At 39.4% G+C, this 16,319-nt stretch overlaps 1 protein-coding gene across 1 annotated transcript in view; it reads left to right on the top strand.

Moving 5' to 3' along the window:
• LOC139728750 (uncharacterized) overlaps positions 1-16,319 on the top strand; it is a 278,601-nt gene that overhangs the window by 140,370 nt on the left and 121,912 nt on the right. Inside the window, exons 53-66 of the mRNA XM_071639694.1 lie at positions 1,762-1,934; positions 2,548-2,693; positions 3,350-3,528; positions 4,210-4,377; positions 4,791-4,960; positions 6,127-6,263; positions 6,813-7,186; positions 8,544-8,719; positions 9,229-9,365; positions 9,630-9,771; positions 10,821-11,001; positions 12,024-12,127; positions 13,241-13,421; positions 14,176-14,223. Of these exons, the coding sequence (XP_071495795.1) occupies positions 1,762-1,934; positions 2,548-2,693; positions 3,350-3,528; positions 4,210-4,377; positions 4,791-4,960; positions 6,127-6,263; positions 6,813-7,186; positions 8,544-8,719; positions 9,229-9,365; positions 9,630-9,771; positions 10,821-11,001; positions 12,024-12,127; positions 13,241-13,421; positions 14,176-14,223 (2,316 nt within the window). The remainder of the gene's footprint in view (positions 1-1,761; positions 1,935-2,547; positions 2,694-3,349; positions 3,529-4,209; positions 4,378-4,790; positions 4,961-6,126; positions 6,264-6,812; positions 7,187-8,543; positions 8,720-9,228; positions 9,366-9,629; positions 9,772-10,820; positions 11,002-12,023; positions 12,128-13,240; positions 13,422-14,175; positions 14,224-16,319) is intronic.

Consider the following 16,319-nt stretch of genomic DNA (forward strand, 5'->3'; position numbering starts at 1 on the left):
TCACATGATATTACTGTATCTCCTTCATTTAGCTGTATCTTTGTAGTACATGTATTTTATATTCTGTATACAATATACAATGTATATTCTTTTGTCCTTTACTAATCATTTCTTTTCTTTGACTTCCATTCCTGTCTGTATGTGTCTTTAGATTTAGTGTTGATACAAATCAGTTCACCACAAGTTCATCTTGCATTCCTTCTGTACAATACTATACAATGTAGTTACAAAAATGTATTCCAAGCAAGCTACTCTTTTGTATGTCAGGAATTATGACTAGAGATACATGTAACATACACTAAACACATGTAGTTTATTCCCTTTCTATATATATTTTAGTCACTAAAAACAAGTGAAGCTATTGTACTGTGATAAGATGTGATACGACATGTACATTGTTTATAGTGTAAAGCATACATTGCAAAGTCTGTAGTTACATTGTACATCGTACATATCCTGCATCTACAAATTACAAGGTATGTCACATGTTTATAAGTGTACAATACACCCGTACCTGTGAAGAGTATGCATGTAGACCATATCTATTCAACAAGTTTAGAAAGTTTCTCCCATCAAAAAGACGTTAATGAAATGAAATGATGAATCCCAAACCTTAATGATAGAGGTAAGTATCCAGTACATGTAATCTTGTTTTCCATGGAATACCAACTGGCTATTTACTCTAGAATTTACACTGTACATACTACATTGCTGTGAAGTGTGTGTGTCAGTTGCACTCATCTAAAAACACTCTTTCAGAACTACCATTATTGAAAGAAGAACAATCAGTGATAATGCAGAATCATTCACACATGCCACAATGAAGGTTTTTGGATGAGTGATGCACATGCTGGTGACTGTAGTATGGATGTAGTAGTTGGACTCAAAACTGAATCAGAAGTGTGCTGTGAACATGAGATCCTACTGCACATCATATTGTATCTTTTTATCTCACACTGTGTTTTCTGGTTTACACCGTGTTACATGATCTACAATTGTACACTGTACATAATGTCTTCATGATCTCCACCTTGTTTCAATGATCAACACTGTTGTGGTGATCTACACTGTGTTTTCTGGTTTACACCGTGTTAAATGATCTACACTGTGTCTTCATGATCTCCACCTTGTTTCAATGATCGACACTGTTGTGGTGATCTACACTTGTACACTGTGTTTTCTGGCGTACACCTGCACACATACTTTCTTGGTCACAACTCACCAGCATTCCTTTGGTTTTTCATTGTTCCCATTTCAAGGAAGTGCATAATTTCAGCCTCTGCTTTAACGTCACCACCATGTTTACAAGCCACACTTTCTCAATTTTGATAGCCTTACGAGAACTTCAACTAGGAAAACTTACAGCTGATACAAGAAACATCGAACAAACTTCTACTGATGATGATATAAATACAATGTACAACATGTACATTATATGCATTGGCGGATCCAGAGGGGAGCGCACCGGGCGCACACCCCTTTGTTTTTTGTTAAAATAAAAGAAATAAAAAGAAAAAAATGGGGGAGGAGTGCATGCGCCCCCCTTTAATTTAGTAAAGGTGCCCCCTCTTTACAGAATTCCTGGATCCACCCCTGACATGAATGTATTTGCAATGAGTGCCGTGTCCAGTTGAAAGTGTGGTACATACAGGTGTACATGTATGTATGGAGCAAGCTAGGATGCTGTCATTTTTAAGCTTCTTTCATGCCTGGTCCACTTGTACCCCTCACACCCTCCCCTTCCCCTCTTCCCCCTTACAGAGGAGACCTCGCCCACCCCGCCCTGGATTCAGCCCCTCAAGCTGGAGTCCGACTACCTGGAGATCCCTGTCGGTCAGCCGGTCAAGCTGGCCTTCAAGGTGTCTGGCACACCGGAACCCAACGTCACCTGGCGTCACGACGGTCGCCAGGTCCACTCCAGCCAGAGAATCCAGGTAGCCACTCTTTTGACGAAGTATGCAGTGTCCCGAGACCCATGTAGTTCCAGTCATCATTGTATTTTGGGAGAAGTTACAATGTTTGATGAGAAAAGTGATTATTCCTACATTATGTATATTTTGCAAATTCGGATATACAGTGTACATGTATTGAATTACATTGTATATTGTAAAAGGCTGCATAGTTGAAAATTATTGAATTACATTGTACATACAGTCTCTGTATGTATATCTATCACTATCATCCAATCTTGATTAGCCAGATATCTAATAGCATGACAAAGGCCAGTGATTTAGACTGAAGAGTTAGATGCCAAGGGTTGATTGTGCATTTGTTCTGATCTTTGTGCATCACTTTGAGGATTCCAGTAAAGAGAAAACTCAACAAAAATATCCCTACACTGTTTCACTGTCACTGTGTAACTTTTATCTGTGATGTGATGTCTGATGCAAGATTCATATACGCTGTACATTGTAAAGGTTGTATGATGTATGTAATGTTCAAGTTAAAGTGTTAAAAATTGCATAGCAATATGACTATTATTTTGATATTTATGTAACTTTGTGAGACCTGAAATTGAGCCGAAGATTAAACTTTTTATCACTGCAGCTAACCAAGGAAGATACCACCCACACGCTGGAGATCAGGAAGGCGGAGCCGGATGACTCTGGCCAGTACACCATCAATGCAGAGAATGAGAAGGGCCAGGAATCCACATCTATTCAAATTAATGTGCCACGCCCACCCATTGAGGTGTAAGTGATGCGCTCTCTGTTTCCTGTTTACTTGTGGGGGCAGTGATTTAAAAAAAAAAATGTTCAAGATACATTGTATCACATTTGATGCATACAAGTGTACATTGTATGTGTACAGTACAATGTAGGTCAGTTCTATCACAGGACATCCTACCATATGAAATTTTTGCAATAAAGCCTAAAACATAAGGAGATATCACTATTTTTCTCATTAAACCATAACTGTAGACAGTTTAGTGTGGAAACATTTTTATTATAACTATTGTTCACATTTTTATATCTTTAACAATACATGTACTTACATTGTAACCTCAATTATACTGGTTCAGATTTTTGCATTGGTTGTTTCTATCCCAAACTCAAATTTTAGAACTATTTTGAAGCACTACTGCTGGGTTTTTGTTTCATCTGCAAATGGTAAATTACGCCTTTAAAATCATTGCTTGCCATGATCGACTAACTTATGCTGTACATTGCCTTGGTTGAATTTTTTTTTTTTTTTTTTTTTTTTTTTTTAGACATTTAGCATATTGTAAAGATCTTGATGGCTCTGAAAACAGCATCATTTTTGAAATTTGACCGACCTACACATACAATGTATTAGCAATAATGTACGCTATATTCTGTTATTTTGTCTCTCCTACCCATATTTGCAGTGTACCCATGCAGCAAGAGCAGCAATGGAGTGCCCCGCCCCCACCGGCCAAGACTCCTCCTGGTACTGCCCCTCGTTTCAAGACCAGACTCTCGGACAAGACGGTTCCAGATGGGCAGCCGTTTGAGCTGACATGCAAGGTTGCCGGGCAACCGACTCCAGACATCACATGGTTCAAAGGTTAGGAGCAGTGAATGGCAAGGGGCAGCAATATTGTAGAGGTTCTCTTGTTGCGAGTACATCAGTTACAGGGGGTTGAGTGCTCAGGATGAAGATGATGATGATGATGATGATGATGATGATGATGATGATGATGATGATGGTGACGAAGGTGGTAGTGATGATTTACTTGTAATGATAACAGCGAATGTGGTGATTGTAATGATGATGGTGATGATGATGGTGGTAGTGGTGATGATGATGATGTGGTGATGATGATGATGATAATGTTGACAGTGATGATGATGGTGGTGGTGATGATGATGTTGACAATGATGATGCAGATGATGAAGGAGATGATGATGATTATTAATAGCTACAATGTGATGGAAGGTAAAGACAACCGTGTGTATGAATAACAATAATGCTGGTATTGATAATGGTGAATATAGAGATGTTGGTAATAATAATGCCAGTGAAGATATTTGCTATGATCAGCATGATGAATGATCTGGTTGTACCAGTAACTTAAAACCAAAAGATATCCTGTCATGATCATTATGGCATGAAAACGTAATTAAGTACAATGTGTAGTTACTAGTCAAAGTAAAGTGGAGAGGGTGATTGGTGATGATTTAAACAACATACAACTGTATATTTTTAAATATCAAAATATTCTTGTTTTTTTTTATTGAAAACTAGACAACAAGCAGTTGACAAAGGATGAGCCACAATACGAGCTGAGCTTCATGGAAAGCGTGGCGCGTCTGGATGTGCGAGAGGCCTTCCTAGAGGACTCTGGTCGCTACACCTGCCAGGCTACCAACCCTCTGGGGCGGGATATCACCTCTGGCCTCATCACTGTCAAATGTGAGTTGGTTACCATGGCGATTGATTCTCATCTGTGTCGTATCGAGCTGTCTGGGTTCCTGGTCACTTTCCTGTTATGTAATCAATTGGTCCTAGGTTTTAGGTCCAGTGAAACCAGCTTGAACCAATATACAGATGTAACTATCACCCCGTGTCAAATTCTGTGTGTGTGCATGAATGTACAATATGCACAGAATCTGTTATTTCTTTTACATGAATGTGGAAAAGTGGATGGTGATTTAAAAGGTAAGATTGTAAAGGTAAAAAAGGTAAAGGTAAATTGTAAGAAGACTTGTATGTCTAACAGCAGAAAAAAAAAAAATGTGTAGGACATGACAGGAACTACAGTGATATTGGTAGGTTTTAATCAGGACAAAAATGTGTGAACAAAATATTTCTTCATCCTCCATCAGCGATGCCCCCGACCCCACCTGTCATCAAACCGGTCGCCATGGAATCCAATCACCTAGAGATACCGGTGGGTGAGCCCATACTGCTTAAGTTTAACATTGAGGCCTTCCCCCCACCCAAGGTGCGCTGGTATCACAACGGAGTGCCACTGAAAGAGACGCCAGAAATGGAGGTGAGCTGAAATACATAAAAGTGAAAAATTCATCAAGTCCATTAACTCACAGACAATCTGTTCTTCAAGGATTACACTGTAAGGAGTTATCTACTGAAATCATTTCATTTTAGACACGTATTTGGCTTTGCATTTTGCCATAAATTTCTTCTCATCTGGCTTCTGGTGGAATGCCGTCACTTTTATTTTTTTCTTCCGGAAATAATTTCTAATTCTCATCTCATTCTTTGGAGATGTTGGGATAATAAAAAAGAAAGAAAAATGTTGGGATAATTCCTTTCTTACCCATTGCAGGAGACATGAGGGTTAAAAGGTTAATGGGAATCAGATGATAAATACATGTATCTCCATGTGTGTACAGCCAATAAAGAGTTCCATTTGGGAGACTCTGTATTGACAAAAAAGCCAGAACACAGATTTTGAGGTTTTGCAACATCTTCATGTACTGTAGGAGCATCTGTGATAACTGACTGATTGTCATACATGTATCAATATAGTGTTTATAATTTTTTCTTTTCTGGTTTGATTTAATGCTCTTTTTGCTCTTTTTTGTTTATATCCCTGCTTTTGTGTAACTCATGATTGCCAAGAAGATTGATTTCACGAAAGTTTTGATTCGTACCCACCAGTCTCCTGCTAACGATGCGGGAACATCGTAGAGTGAAGAAACTTTCCCTAAGAGCTACATTGTCAGAGACTCCAACTCTCCCGCTTTCGGCGGGAGATCTCCCGCCGAAAGCCCATTTTTGCAAAATCTCCCGTTCTCCCACTTGAGATTAAATTTCCCCGCCCTGGCTCTGTGTCTCCCACTTGTATGGTTATGTAGATGCCAAGCAATTTCATATGCATGCATGAATAGCATCTGCATACAATATATGAAATGAAGTTTTAATAGCCAAATATATGATTTGAATCACTGAATTATTACTTTTACTGAGTGCCATCGTATGTTGAAAAATAGCTTGAATAGCACGAGAGAGCATCTAGAACCCTATTGACCCAAGGGACTTCGCGCACATCAAGTTGGAGTCTCCAGTTTGCTAGGGGTTCAGGTGGGAGAATCTCCAGATCAGAAGGTGCTTTGGGTTGGAGTCTCTGCATTGTATGCGTTCTCTGTTGAGAGGAATATGGTAGTGTCAATTTTTATTTTTTTTATTATTTTGCAGATAATCAGCGAAGAGACAAACTACGCACTGAACATCAAGGAAGCCAAGCCGGAGTTTTCTGGCATCTACACGGTGATTGCAGAGAACGATAAGGGCTCGGAATCGACCTCCATCGAGATCGACGTCGTCCCACCTAGGTGAGGCTTTGCTTCATCTATCAAAGAGTTTGACTATTGTATGTGTCAAATGTACAGCTGTATTTGTGTGCAAATCTATGTGTTAAAAGTTTTTCATGTTTTGAAGTTCTGTACTCAACACAAGTATAATTGTAAGAGTCAGATATTTTGTTGACATGAGAGGGAACATGCGTGGCAACAAGATCATTCCTTAAAAATATCTTTTACACTTTGCCCTGTATGTCATTGATCATGAGCTCTAGTTGCTCTTCTTCTTTCTGCTCCTTCTCTTACTGTTTTCTATCTCTTGTTTCACCCGTTGAGGACAGGGGGCGTCACCAGCTTTTTTTCAAGAGGGGTGCGTTTTGACACTAAGCTGTAACGAGATTTTTTGGATCTGAATGGGGGTGCGTTCGCACCCAATGCACCCCCCCTGGTGACGCCCATGGAGGATGAGTCCCGAGTATACTCAGGCAGTATGTACTCTTCCCATTCTGTCAACCTGATGCTCCTTTATCCCAGCTGCTGTAATAATTTGGTGTTTGTGTGTGTTTTCAATTCACCCGGTAGAGAAAAGTTGGTGGTGGAGGTTGCTGAGCCCACCAGGGCACCTCTCCAGTCTCGCTTCTATGCCCAGCCCGATGTCCCTGTTTTCGGTGCGGCCACAGCGCCCCGCTTCCAGAACCGTCTCCAGGACATCACGGTCTTGGAGGGCGAACCCATCGAGCTGTCGATCCGGGTGACCGGCCAGCCGATGCCCCGCATCTCATGGTACAAGGATGACCAGCCGCTGGCTGACAAGCCACAGTACGAGATGAGTTTTGTGGAGAGTGTTGCCAGGCTGGACGTCAGGGAGGCTTTCCTGGAAGACTCTGGCCGTTACACCTGCAAGGCCACCAACCCGGCTGGACAGGACACTACAACGGGAGAAATCATTGTCAAAAGTAATTCCAGATTTTGATCTCTAGTTTTTTATTCTAAAATTCAGGTTTGAGTGAATATAGCACAGTCTCATAGAAATCTAAAAAAGAATATGATGTTTCTCAGCTTCACTGGGAAATATCACGTGACACTTTAGAGCCAATCACATTTCAATCACATCCTAGTAATTAATGTTAAAGTACAACCTCTTCAATATTTTGTAATAAAATCAACATGGCATACACCTTGTCTATAGTGTCGATCTGCCCACAAAGTCCACCTTTGATTTCTCTGTAATGGGTAGCAATACGCCGGTTTGAGTGTGTATAGGATATCTCCCAGGTATGTGAGACAAATACATGTATGTCTCCTGTATTAACCCATTGAAGACTTGGAACTTACATTTTATTAACCCCTTGATGACTAGTCCTGAGTATAGTCAGACAGATGTCTATGGGAAATGCATGTTGTAGCAAAATCAGCCTGTCCTCAACGGGTTAAGATGGAGTCAAAAGAGGCCTGGGCTTTTGATCCTAGCAGAATCTTCTTCAGAGGCAAACTGACTAACATACACTGTACTTACATGTAGTGAGCTACACACAACAAACGCTGTCTGGGAGGGGCTGAGATATACAGGTAGAACAAAGAAAACAAAAGGGGGTAGGTTACATGTCCCAAGAAGGAAAGGGGATTACTGCAAAGGGGTGTATGAACAAGCAAAAGGGAGAGGTACATGTACACTTGTACATAGGGCCAGTAATTGATCCCCAGGATCAAAGAAAGGCACAGGCAAGGCCAGTAATGATCCCAAGGATCAAAGACAAGGGAGAGGTACATTGTACATATTGTCAGTAATGATCCAAAAGTATCAAACAAAGAGAGAGGTGGGCCCAGTAATGATCACAATTATCAAACAAAAGGGAAGGGTATGGCCAGTGATGATCCAGAGTATCAAACAAAAGGGAGGGGTATGGCTAGTAATGATCCCAAGGATCAAAGGGAGGTGGGTCCAGTAATAGTCCCCAAGGATCAACAAAGGGAGAGAAGGGCCCAGGAATGATCACAAGGATCATTGAGGGCAACCTGTGAAGGATATTAAAAGGTGAATAGGGAGGCAACATCAAACAAGATCAAGAACAATACAAGGAGAAGAATAGGAAGGGGTAAAATTAAACCAGCATGAGTGAAGGGGGATTTAAGAAGGAAGCCTTACACTGGTGTACAAAGGTGTGGCAATGAAAAAGGAGTGCACTTTGCAGGCCAGCCATGTAAACTCAGCTTCACTGAGTCCATTTTGTAACCCCCCCCCCCCCCCTCCCTGCAGAGAGATTTATCATCTCCAGTTACACCAAGCATCTTTTCTCTTCCCCCTCCTCACAGTCAACAGCTCCCTGGTCCCTGCGCCTCACATCGTCCCCCTCCAGAGGGCGAGCACTCATGTCGACATCCCCGTGGGCCAGCCCATCAAGCTCCACTTCCGCATCCGGGGACAGCCCCGCCCGAAGATCACCTGGCTGAGGAATGATGTGGAGGTGGTGGAAACAGAGGAGGTTGAGGTACAACATACTTTTGTTAAACCCTTTCCCTTGATCCAAGCCATATAAAGGGCTTAGTTTATCCCTGTATCATGCTTCGTTTGCTGGTTAGCGTGCACGCTGGAGCACTTTGTTTGCCGATTAGCACACTTAGATGTTTCGAAAGTAAGGTTCCATGTCATCTGCTCCTGGGACAGCTGCTCCCATGAAATATCTGTATGCTAAACCAAACATAAATTCTATGCACAAACATAACCCTAATCCTCACATCAAACTGAACCTAACAGCCTATCACAACCTTAACCCCAGGTTAAAAACTCATCTTTTGAACAATGCAGTCTGTATTTGAATTATGTATGTTGTAATTACAGTGTATTACTCTGTAATGCACAGTAGAATTAATAGTAGCTGTGCAGTATAAATGTCCTTTATTGTTATTTTTATTATAAATGTTATTAATTCAGTGGTATTGTAGGGATACTGGTAATCTTTATGAGCATACATCCACCACGACCTGTTTCTTACCTTAGATCATTGAGGAAGAGACAGTGCACACCTTGGTGATCAAGGACCCCAAGCCGGAGGCCGCAGAAAAGTACACAGTGGTGGCTGAGAATGAGAGGGGCAAGGAGAGTGTGACGATCATCATCAACGTGTCTGGAACGATGTAAGTCAAATCTATCAATTAAAAACATATCTTTCTTTGGTGCTCTGTTATGATGTAGGACTGAAGAGGTTAGTGAGTTTTATATTATAGACTTTTAAAAAAGCATTTTCTTTCATATACAATGCCCCATGAAATACAAACATAATTGTATATCAAATATTCTGTGATATGAAAGATAGAGATAATGTGATTTTGGTCAAAGACTCATCCAGCTTTGATCACTAAAATAGAGGACTGATTTTCTTGATGATCATCTTTCTGTAGGGTTCCTGTACCTGGACCTGGTGCTGTAGTGGTCCGTCCAGCCCAACCGATCCTCTTCTCCGAGCACCTGTCAGATAAACAGGTGGTGGAGAGTACAGAGATTAAACTGAGGGTCCGCATTGAGGAGAAACCATCAGCGCAGGTGAGGATGAAGCTTTTTGTTTCATTTGGCTTAATTTTGTCATGTTGTGTTTGGTTTGGTCTTGTTTTATTCTGACATAAGAAATGCATCATCAACAGAGTCATTTAGGAATGAGTTGAAAACATAATTTCTTAAGTTATTTGAAATTTAGCCATTTGTTTATCTTACATTTGTACATGTATCTCTATCCTCTGGTCTTCCGGTGCACCTTGAGCGTTTTATTGCACAGATTCAACACAATATTGATTGCAACTTTTATCTCATTACTGATATTATTAGACTTGTATATTCATTCTGATGGTGTAGAGGCTTGGTTAGGAATGTCATGTTTTATGTATTCTACATAATTGTAATATGTGTCAGTTACAGGTACATGTAGTAAACCTTTGTAACAATGTTTTTAACCCACTGAAGTATACTCCGGCAGGTGTCTGGAGGGAAACTCGTGTTATGGCAAAATCAGCTTGTCCTCAAAGGTTTAAGATTGGGTGGTGATAAGGGGCTCCAAGAACTGAAATTTCAGTCTTTGAAAAAGAAAAAGAAAAAAAATCAATGGCCATACAGAGGTTCGGCAGAGGCAATTATGGGTTCTCAGAGATATAGAGAAGACCAAACTACAATTTTGTATGATGTTGTGAGTAACATTGTTAGTGAATAACTGAAAATAGATGGAATCTATTGCATCTCCAGTTCTCAGCTAAGTATAGCTGTATATACTAATGTATCTCCAATTATGTTCAAGTTCGAGATGATTAATTTCATCTCCAACAAATTAGGGATACAATGAAATGTTCGCGTATACAAATGATGTCATGAAATCAGTACAACAATGTGATGAACATAATATCATGTAATAAAGACACACTGTCAGGTAAATTATTAACAGAGATACATTGTACAAATAAATACTATATCATTATGGTAATCTCAGAAACAAAATTGTTGGAAATGGAGGGGACTGCTAAAAAGCATTCTTATTTATGTTCATTCTTATTTATGTTCTTCTTTGGCAGCAGATCCTTACTCCTCCTATCTCTCCCCCTTCGCAGGTGCGCTGGTTCTTCAACAACACCCCCATCCAGCCCTCCGACCGGGTCGAGTTCCTCCGCGACGGCGATGTCTACTACCTCGTCATCAAGAGGCCGACGCTGAACGACGCCGGGACGTACCAGTGTCGGGCGGAGACTGAGGTCAGCGTCGTCACCACAGAGTGCACCATCATGGTTAATGGTAAGAAAGCTTGGAGGTTCCTTACAACTCTCCTCGTCGTAACTTTAATCCTAAAAGGGCTGGGGGGGGGGGTTTGAATCAACCCCCCTCGACATTTTTCGTGACCATTCTGCCGCGTGAAATTTTTTGACCGCATCGCTCACTGACTTTTTACTTTCAAGCCTTGCACATCTTATGACACAATTTTCCCGAAAATCGGACATACCGTTACGATGCTGCACGACCTTTTGTACATGCTTGTCCGAAAATGGCTCAAAAACGCGATTTTGTGTGCAAGTCTATGCAAATAGAGTTTTCTCACCTTATTCAAAAAGTTATGATTATTTTCACTTTCAATGGCTAAAATCAATTAGATTTAGGATAATAATGCTTGAAATAGGTTCTGTAATATATTTTGTCGAAAAAGAATAAAAAAACAAAGAGTTGAAAAAAGAAATACATAAGAAATTCATAAAACAATAGAATACATAAGAAATTAACTTTGATACCAGATTTTTTTTTCTCAAGTACATTGTTAGGAATGCTACAAGGAATAATGTCACCAAAAATTGTCACCAAAAATTGTCACCAAGCAATTCTTTGCAATCTTTCTAAGTGAATGACATTCAGAGAAATTTGGAAGTGCCAATTTATGAAAAAAAGGTGATAATTTCAGTAGCAGAATTCCTGTCGCTACTTTCTTCAGTATGGTTAACACTTATTCTTGTCTTTATTTCATTATTACATGTTCATTGTATTAGTACTTTTTTAGAATGAAGTGGCATATTTGAATTGACAGATTGCACTAAATAAGATCATCTGCATGGTAGTTTACTTTGTGTGAATAAATGCTTGTTAGTATTTCATAGTAGTGTCGTTCAAGAATTTCCTTGAAGGAATGTAACTGTCTGACATTATTGATTACCATAATCAAAATGTAGGCTGTATCCAAAGCCTAGTTGAAATCAGTACTCTGCATTCATTGACATTGATGATACCGTATCTATCAATGTTTTGTGTAAATTCCATTTTGTTACCGTCAGACAAACAAGCTCCAGACTTCATCACTCCCCTGGAGAGTGTGGTAGCCCCCGAGGGCAGCACCATCAGAATGGAGTGTCGCATCACGGGATCACCAACGCCTGAAGTAAGGGTCTTCTTCGTATACATCACTTTCCATCTCTTATCACACAGCCACTGGTATACAGTGTATCATAAATGGCTTGGTCATGACTTCTCACATCTCAATAAGAGGTTTAATCTGTACAGACATGCCAAATGGTGTAATACACTATTCAGCTGCCATTTTAAAAGTTGCTACTGGCAAACTGTGCATGAATGTGGGTAAAACTGTACAGGAAGTGTCTTAACTCTTTATGTGCCACGTTCGCACGCCCGACTCAGTCGACGGCGTGCCAACTTCGCATATTCTGCTCAAATGCACAAACCCGGCCAAACTGATCGATAAATCGCCAAGGGCCACAATGCAATGAAAGCGTTTTTTGCAATTACGTGCCTGTTACATGTAGCTTGCATTCTATGTGATGATTGTCTGTCAGTGATTGTTCCTTACTGGATTTGCGAGTAAATTCCAATTTTCTGCCACTGTTTTGTGTGAAAAAGTTATGCCTTTGCAATACTATAGGTATACTGGTCATTTGAAAAAAAAAAATCATAGATTGGTCACACAATTTACATCAATGCAAAGCTGGGAATTTTCTCTACAACTTTGCTCATTACATGTAGGAGTAACAGAACCCTGCGAGATTTATATGTTTTTTAAAACTGACTGTATTGCCAGATAATGACTATGTTACTGTCTCAGAATGGTGTGGCACACAGGGCATTTACACCATGGCACATAAAGAGTTAAGAAGAATAGTAACTCTATTTGTCATGAATGATTACTTGAGATTCAAAAGAATGAAGACACAGGGTTGATATTTTGATCTTGAAAAGCATTAGATTTAATATCTAGTACAGAGGTACACTGTAGATGTTGCAGCTACACGATAAATGTACATACTCCTCGGGGTTTATGTGTTTTTAAAGATCTCTTACAGTGTGCACAGAGTAACTTGTGCAGTGTTTGCACATGTTCGCGTGTCTCACAGCTTTATGTAGTCAACTTCCTGTACTTTGTCTTCCAGTTATGCATCTCAACTAAAATGCATTTGTACAGTGTACATTTTACCTGTCAATATCAATGTTGCCAAGATTTCATGTTGCGTGTGTATTTGTGTGTGTTTTGTCACTACAGGTGAAGTGGACAAAGGACGAGCGTTACATCACTGAGACGTCTCGGGTCCGTTTCCTCACAGAGGGCGACAGACGCATCCTGCTCATCCTCCAGGCGCGCCCCAGCGATGCGGGCAGCTACCGCATCTCCCTTAGCAACCAGTTTGGCACCTCGGTGTCCTCTGCCACTCTGCTCATCGATGGTAAGCTCTCGATCATCATCTCTCGATCATCATCCACTTTATGTTTATCACATCATTAGATATTAGATTTGACATTGGAATTAGTGAGATTAGTCCCATGTACTGGAGTTTATGTAGGTATTAATGATCTGCAATTGGGTAAGATAAGATGCAGAAGCAGCATGCTATTAGTTTCATCTGAAGATGGTACATGTATCAATTTCTGTGATCCAGAGAAGAAAATTGCCATTTTTTCAGTGAACAATGCGTTTCTTGTAATTGTCATGTACCAGGGATTTGTGGATATACAAGATGTATATCTTTGTATGACATGTTTTCAGGCTCCATTTGTATTTTATCAATTTTCTTTTCAGTAGATGTGTGACTTTTTGAAAATCGTGAATGAAGTTTTTCATTAAACGTGGTCAATGAGTCACTGATTTGGTCAGTAGAGACAAAATTGAATTTAAAATTGATGGGAAAATTCTTCACAGTAATCATTTATCCACTAGAAAATCCATGTTTACCATTGATGCCTTCTCCCCTTCCAGTTGTGTCTTCATTATGACATGTAATTTGTCCCAGATCAACTGTAGTGTCAAACATTGAAATGTTTGGAGTACAATGTAGTTGAACTTTGCATGCCCTAAGCAATGTATGAGGAATCCTTTGATGCTATTTTCTGACTGATCTTGAAGAGGCATGTATCACTTTTCATGGACTGTTTTCCCTCTTTCTCATTTTACCCTGCATTTGTCGAACTTTTTCGATCTAGATTCCAGAACATCTCATGCCGTTTTGATGATAAGAAATGATCGGAGAGGTATACAATTCAAAATGATGCATGATGTAAAAATCTTTGAAAAAAAAGAAAAAAATTGAGTCTGTCCCTTTTTCTAATCCTTGTGTAGATAGGAACAAAGTATACCGATGTAAATATGATTGTCTGAACCTCAGCTCAAATTAACATCCTAAACTATTGATAATGTGAAATAATGCTTTATCAGAGTGAGTTGTACTTTGTGTAGTCTTTAGTCATTAATCTCTCTGTGAGCCTACTATCAAATTGCTTGCAATTTCTCACATGAGTATTGACTAATAACAGTTTCAAATAAGCACTGTCTTTTTGAAGCCTTTCTAGATAAAAAGAAGTACAAGTGTATGTTGTGGAATGCGGTTACTAATTTCCAGTGGAGCAGCTAAAAAGATTTGGGAGTACAATTGTATGAGAAAATTATTTGTGCAATGAGCACCCATAAAGGTAGATTTTACAAAAGTGCAAGATACTGCCGTAAGGTTGATACAAATAACTTTTGTGCAGTGTGCAAAAATTTTGTATGAAATGATAGTCAAAATATGGACATGTGTTGTTGGATAGGAAAAATTACATCGTCAGAAGTTGTAGCAAACGTTCTTGCCAGGACACCTATTCCACATTCTTGGCAGCATCACGGTGAATATTTTTTGTGTGTGTGTGTGTCTTTACCCATAAAATTGTATCCCTATGGGTAGAACTGTGTGATGTAATCATACGGAATAACAAAAATATTTTGTAAACTTTCCTTTATGGAGCTATATCAACAACCTGATAGACAGATACAAGATGTAGTTTCTTGATAAGCTTGTTGTGTGTCCATGTACAAATCTAGTACCTGTAGCATGTGTGTGACTGTCTTGCTGACAATAATGATTTGCTGGTTTTCAAGTCTTGACCTCTAACCCTGTTGACCAGTGATAATAATTGGATAATCAAACCTCTGTCTTAATAGCCCATCCAATGTGAGGTGTGTGAGACAGAAAGGTATGGCATCTTGGTCCTGCATGTGGTATTTTGAATGCTCGGCTGCAAATGTTCTTATGGGAATGATTTTGTTTTCTACCTTTTCTTTCGTATCTTTGTTTGGAAAGATGTTTGTTTGCATGCTATTAGCCATGTTCTGTACCAAGTGTCTGTAGAGTGGAACTTTAGGGGACAGGCATACTAAATTATAAATGTACTAAATTGCTTTTGCTCTGTTTTGTTTTTGTTTGGTTATTGCTCTGGCTAAAAACCGAACAAACAAACAAACAAACAAGCAGCAACAACAACTACAACAAAACTGCCTTCATTTTTCAGACATGGACCAAAGTAGATTTCTTTGATCAAAATTCAGCATCAGGACGTGGCTGGTAATGTTTAGCAGTGTGTTGTATTTCTTTGTCAATTAGGATGCATATTCTCACAGCTGTTTAAAAGAAAATTCAGAGCTGAATAGTAACACCTTGCTGAGCAAAAGAAAGCTGCATGTATCTAGATTTAAAAATAAACAACAACAACAACACTCCAAAGATGCATTGTTACATTCATCCAATGTTGCTTCTTCAGACATGAACATGCATTCAATATGATTTCTTCATTTTAATCTCAATAAAGAAACTGCACAATCCTTGGGTTAAAAAAAGAAAAGAAAAAAGGAACATGTGGACCAAATGCCACTAGACATCCAAACACTTCTTTTTCAGGTTACCAATGTACTTGTCACTAAGTAAAAATATTGATTTTGCAGAGATTCTTAGATGGTATTACTAGGTTATCACTTTTGGGATGATTCCGAGAGAGATTTTGCCAAAATGAATGTACAGCTGTACATTTGTAGGCCTATATTTTACATTTATGATACCTACAAGTATAGATACATCGTATCATCACACAGGATTGTAGAGTCTGTTTTTTTTTTTCTGAAGGTTTCTCTCTTTATCTTTTCAGAAATGAATTTCTACCCCCCCCCTTGCATGTAAAACATGGATGAAATGATATGCAATTTGTGATTTATGTAATGCCATAAGACTTGATGCAGCATTTCATAAGTTTTTTTTTTTGTTGTTTTTTTTTGCTCTTTAAAACAGCGTGAATTAATGCTAGACTGACTTCTTTTCAAA

The sequence above is a fragment of the Diadema antillarum genome, unplaced genomic scaffold (genome assembly GCF_040938485.1).
Source record: "Diadema antillarum isolate AM-2024a unplaced genomic scaffold, OU_Dant_1.0 scf00000019, whole genome shotgun sequence".
NCBI classification, from domain to species: domain Eukaryota; kingdom Metazoa; phylum Echinodermata; class Echinoidea; order Diadematoida; family Diadematidae; genus Diadema; species Diadema antillarum.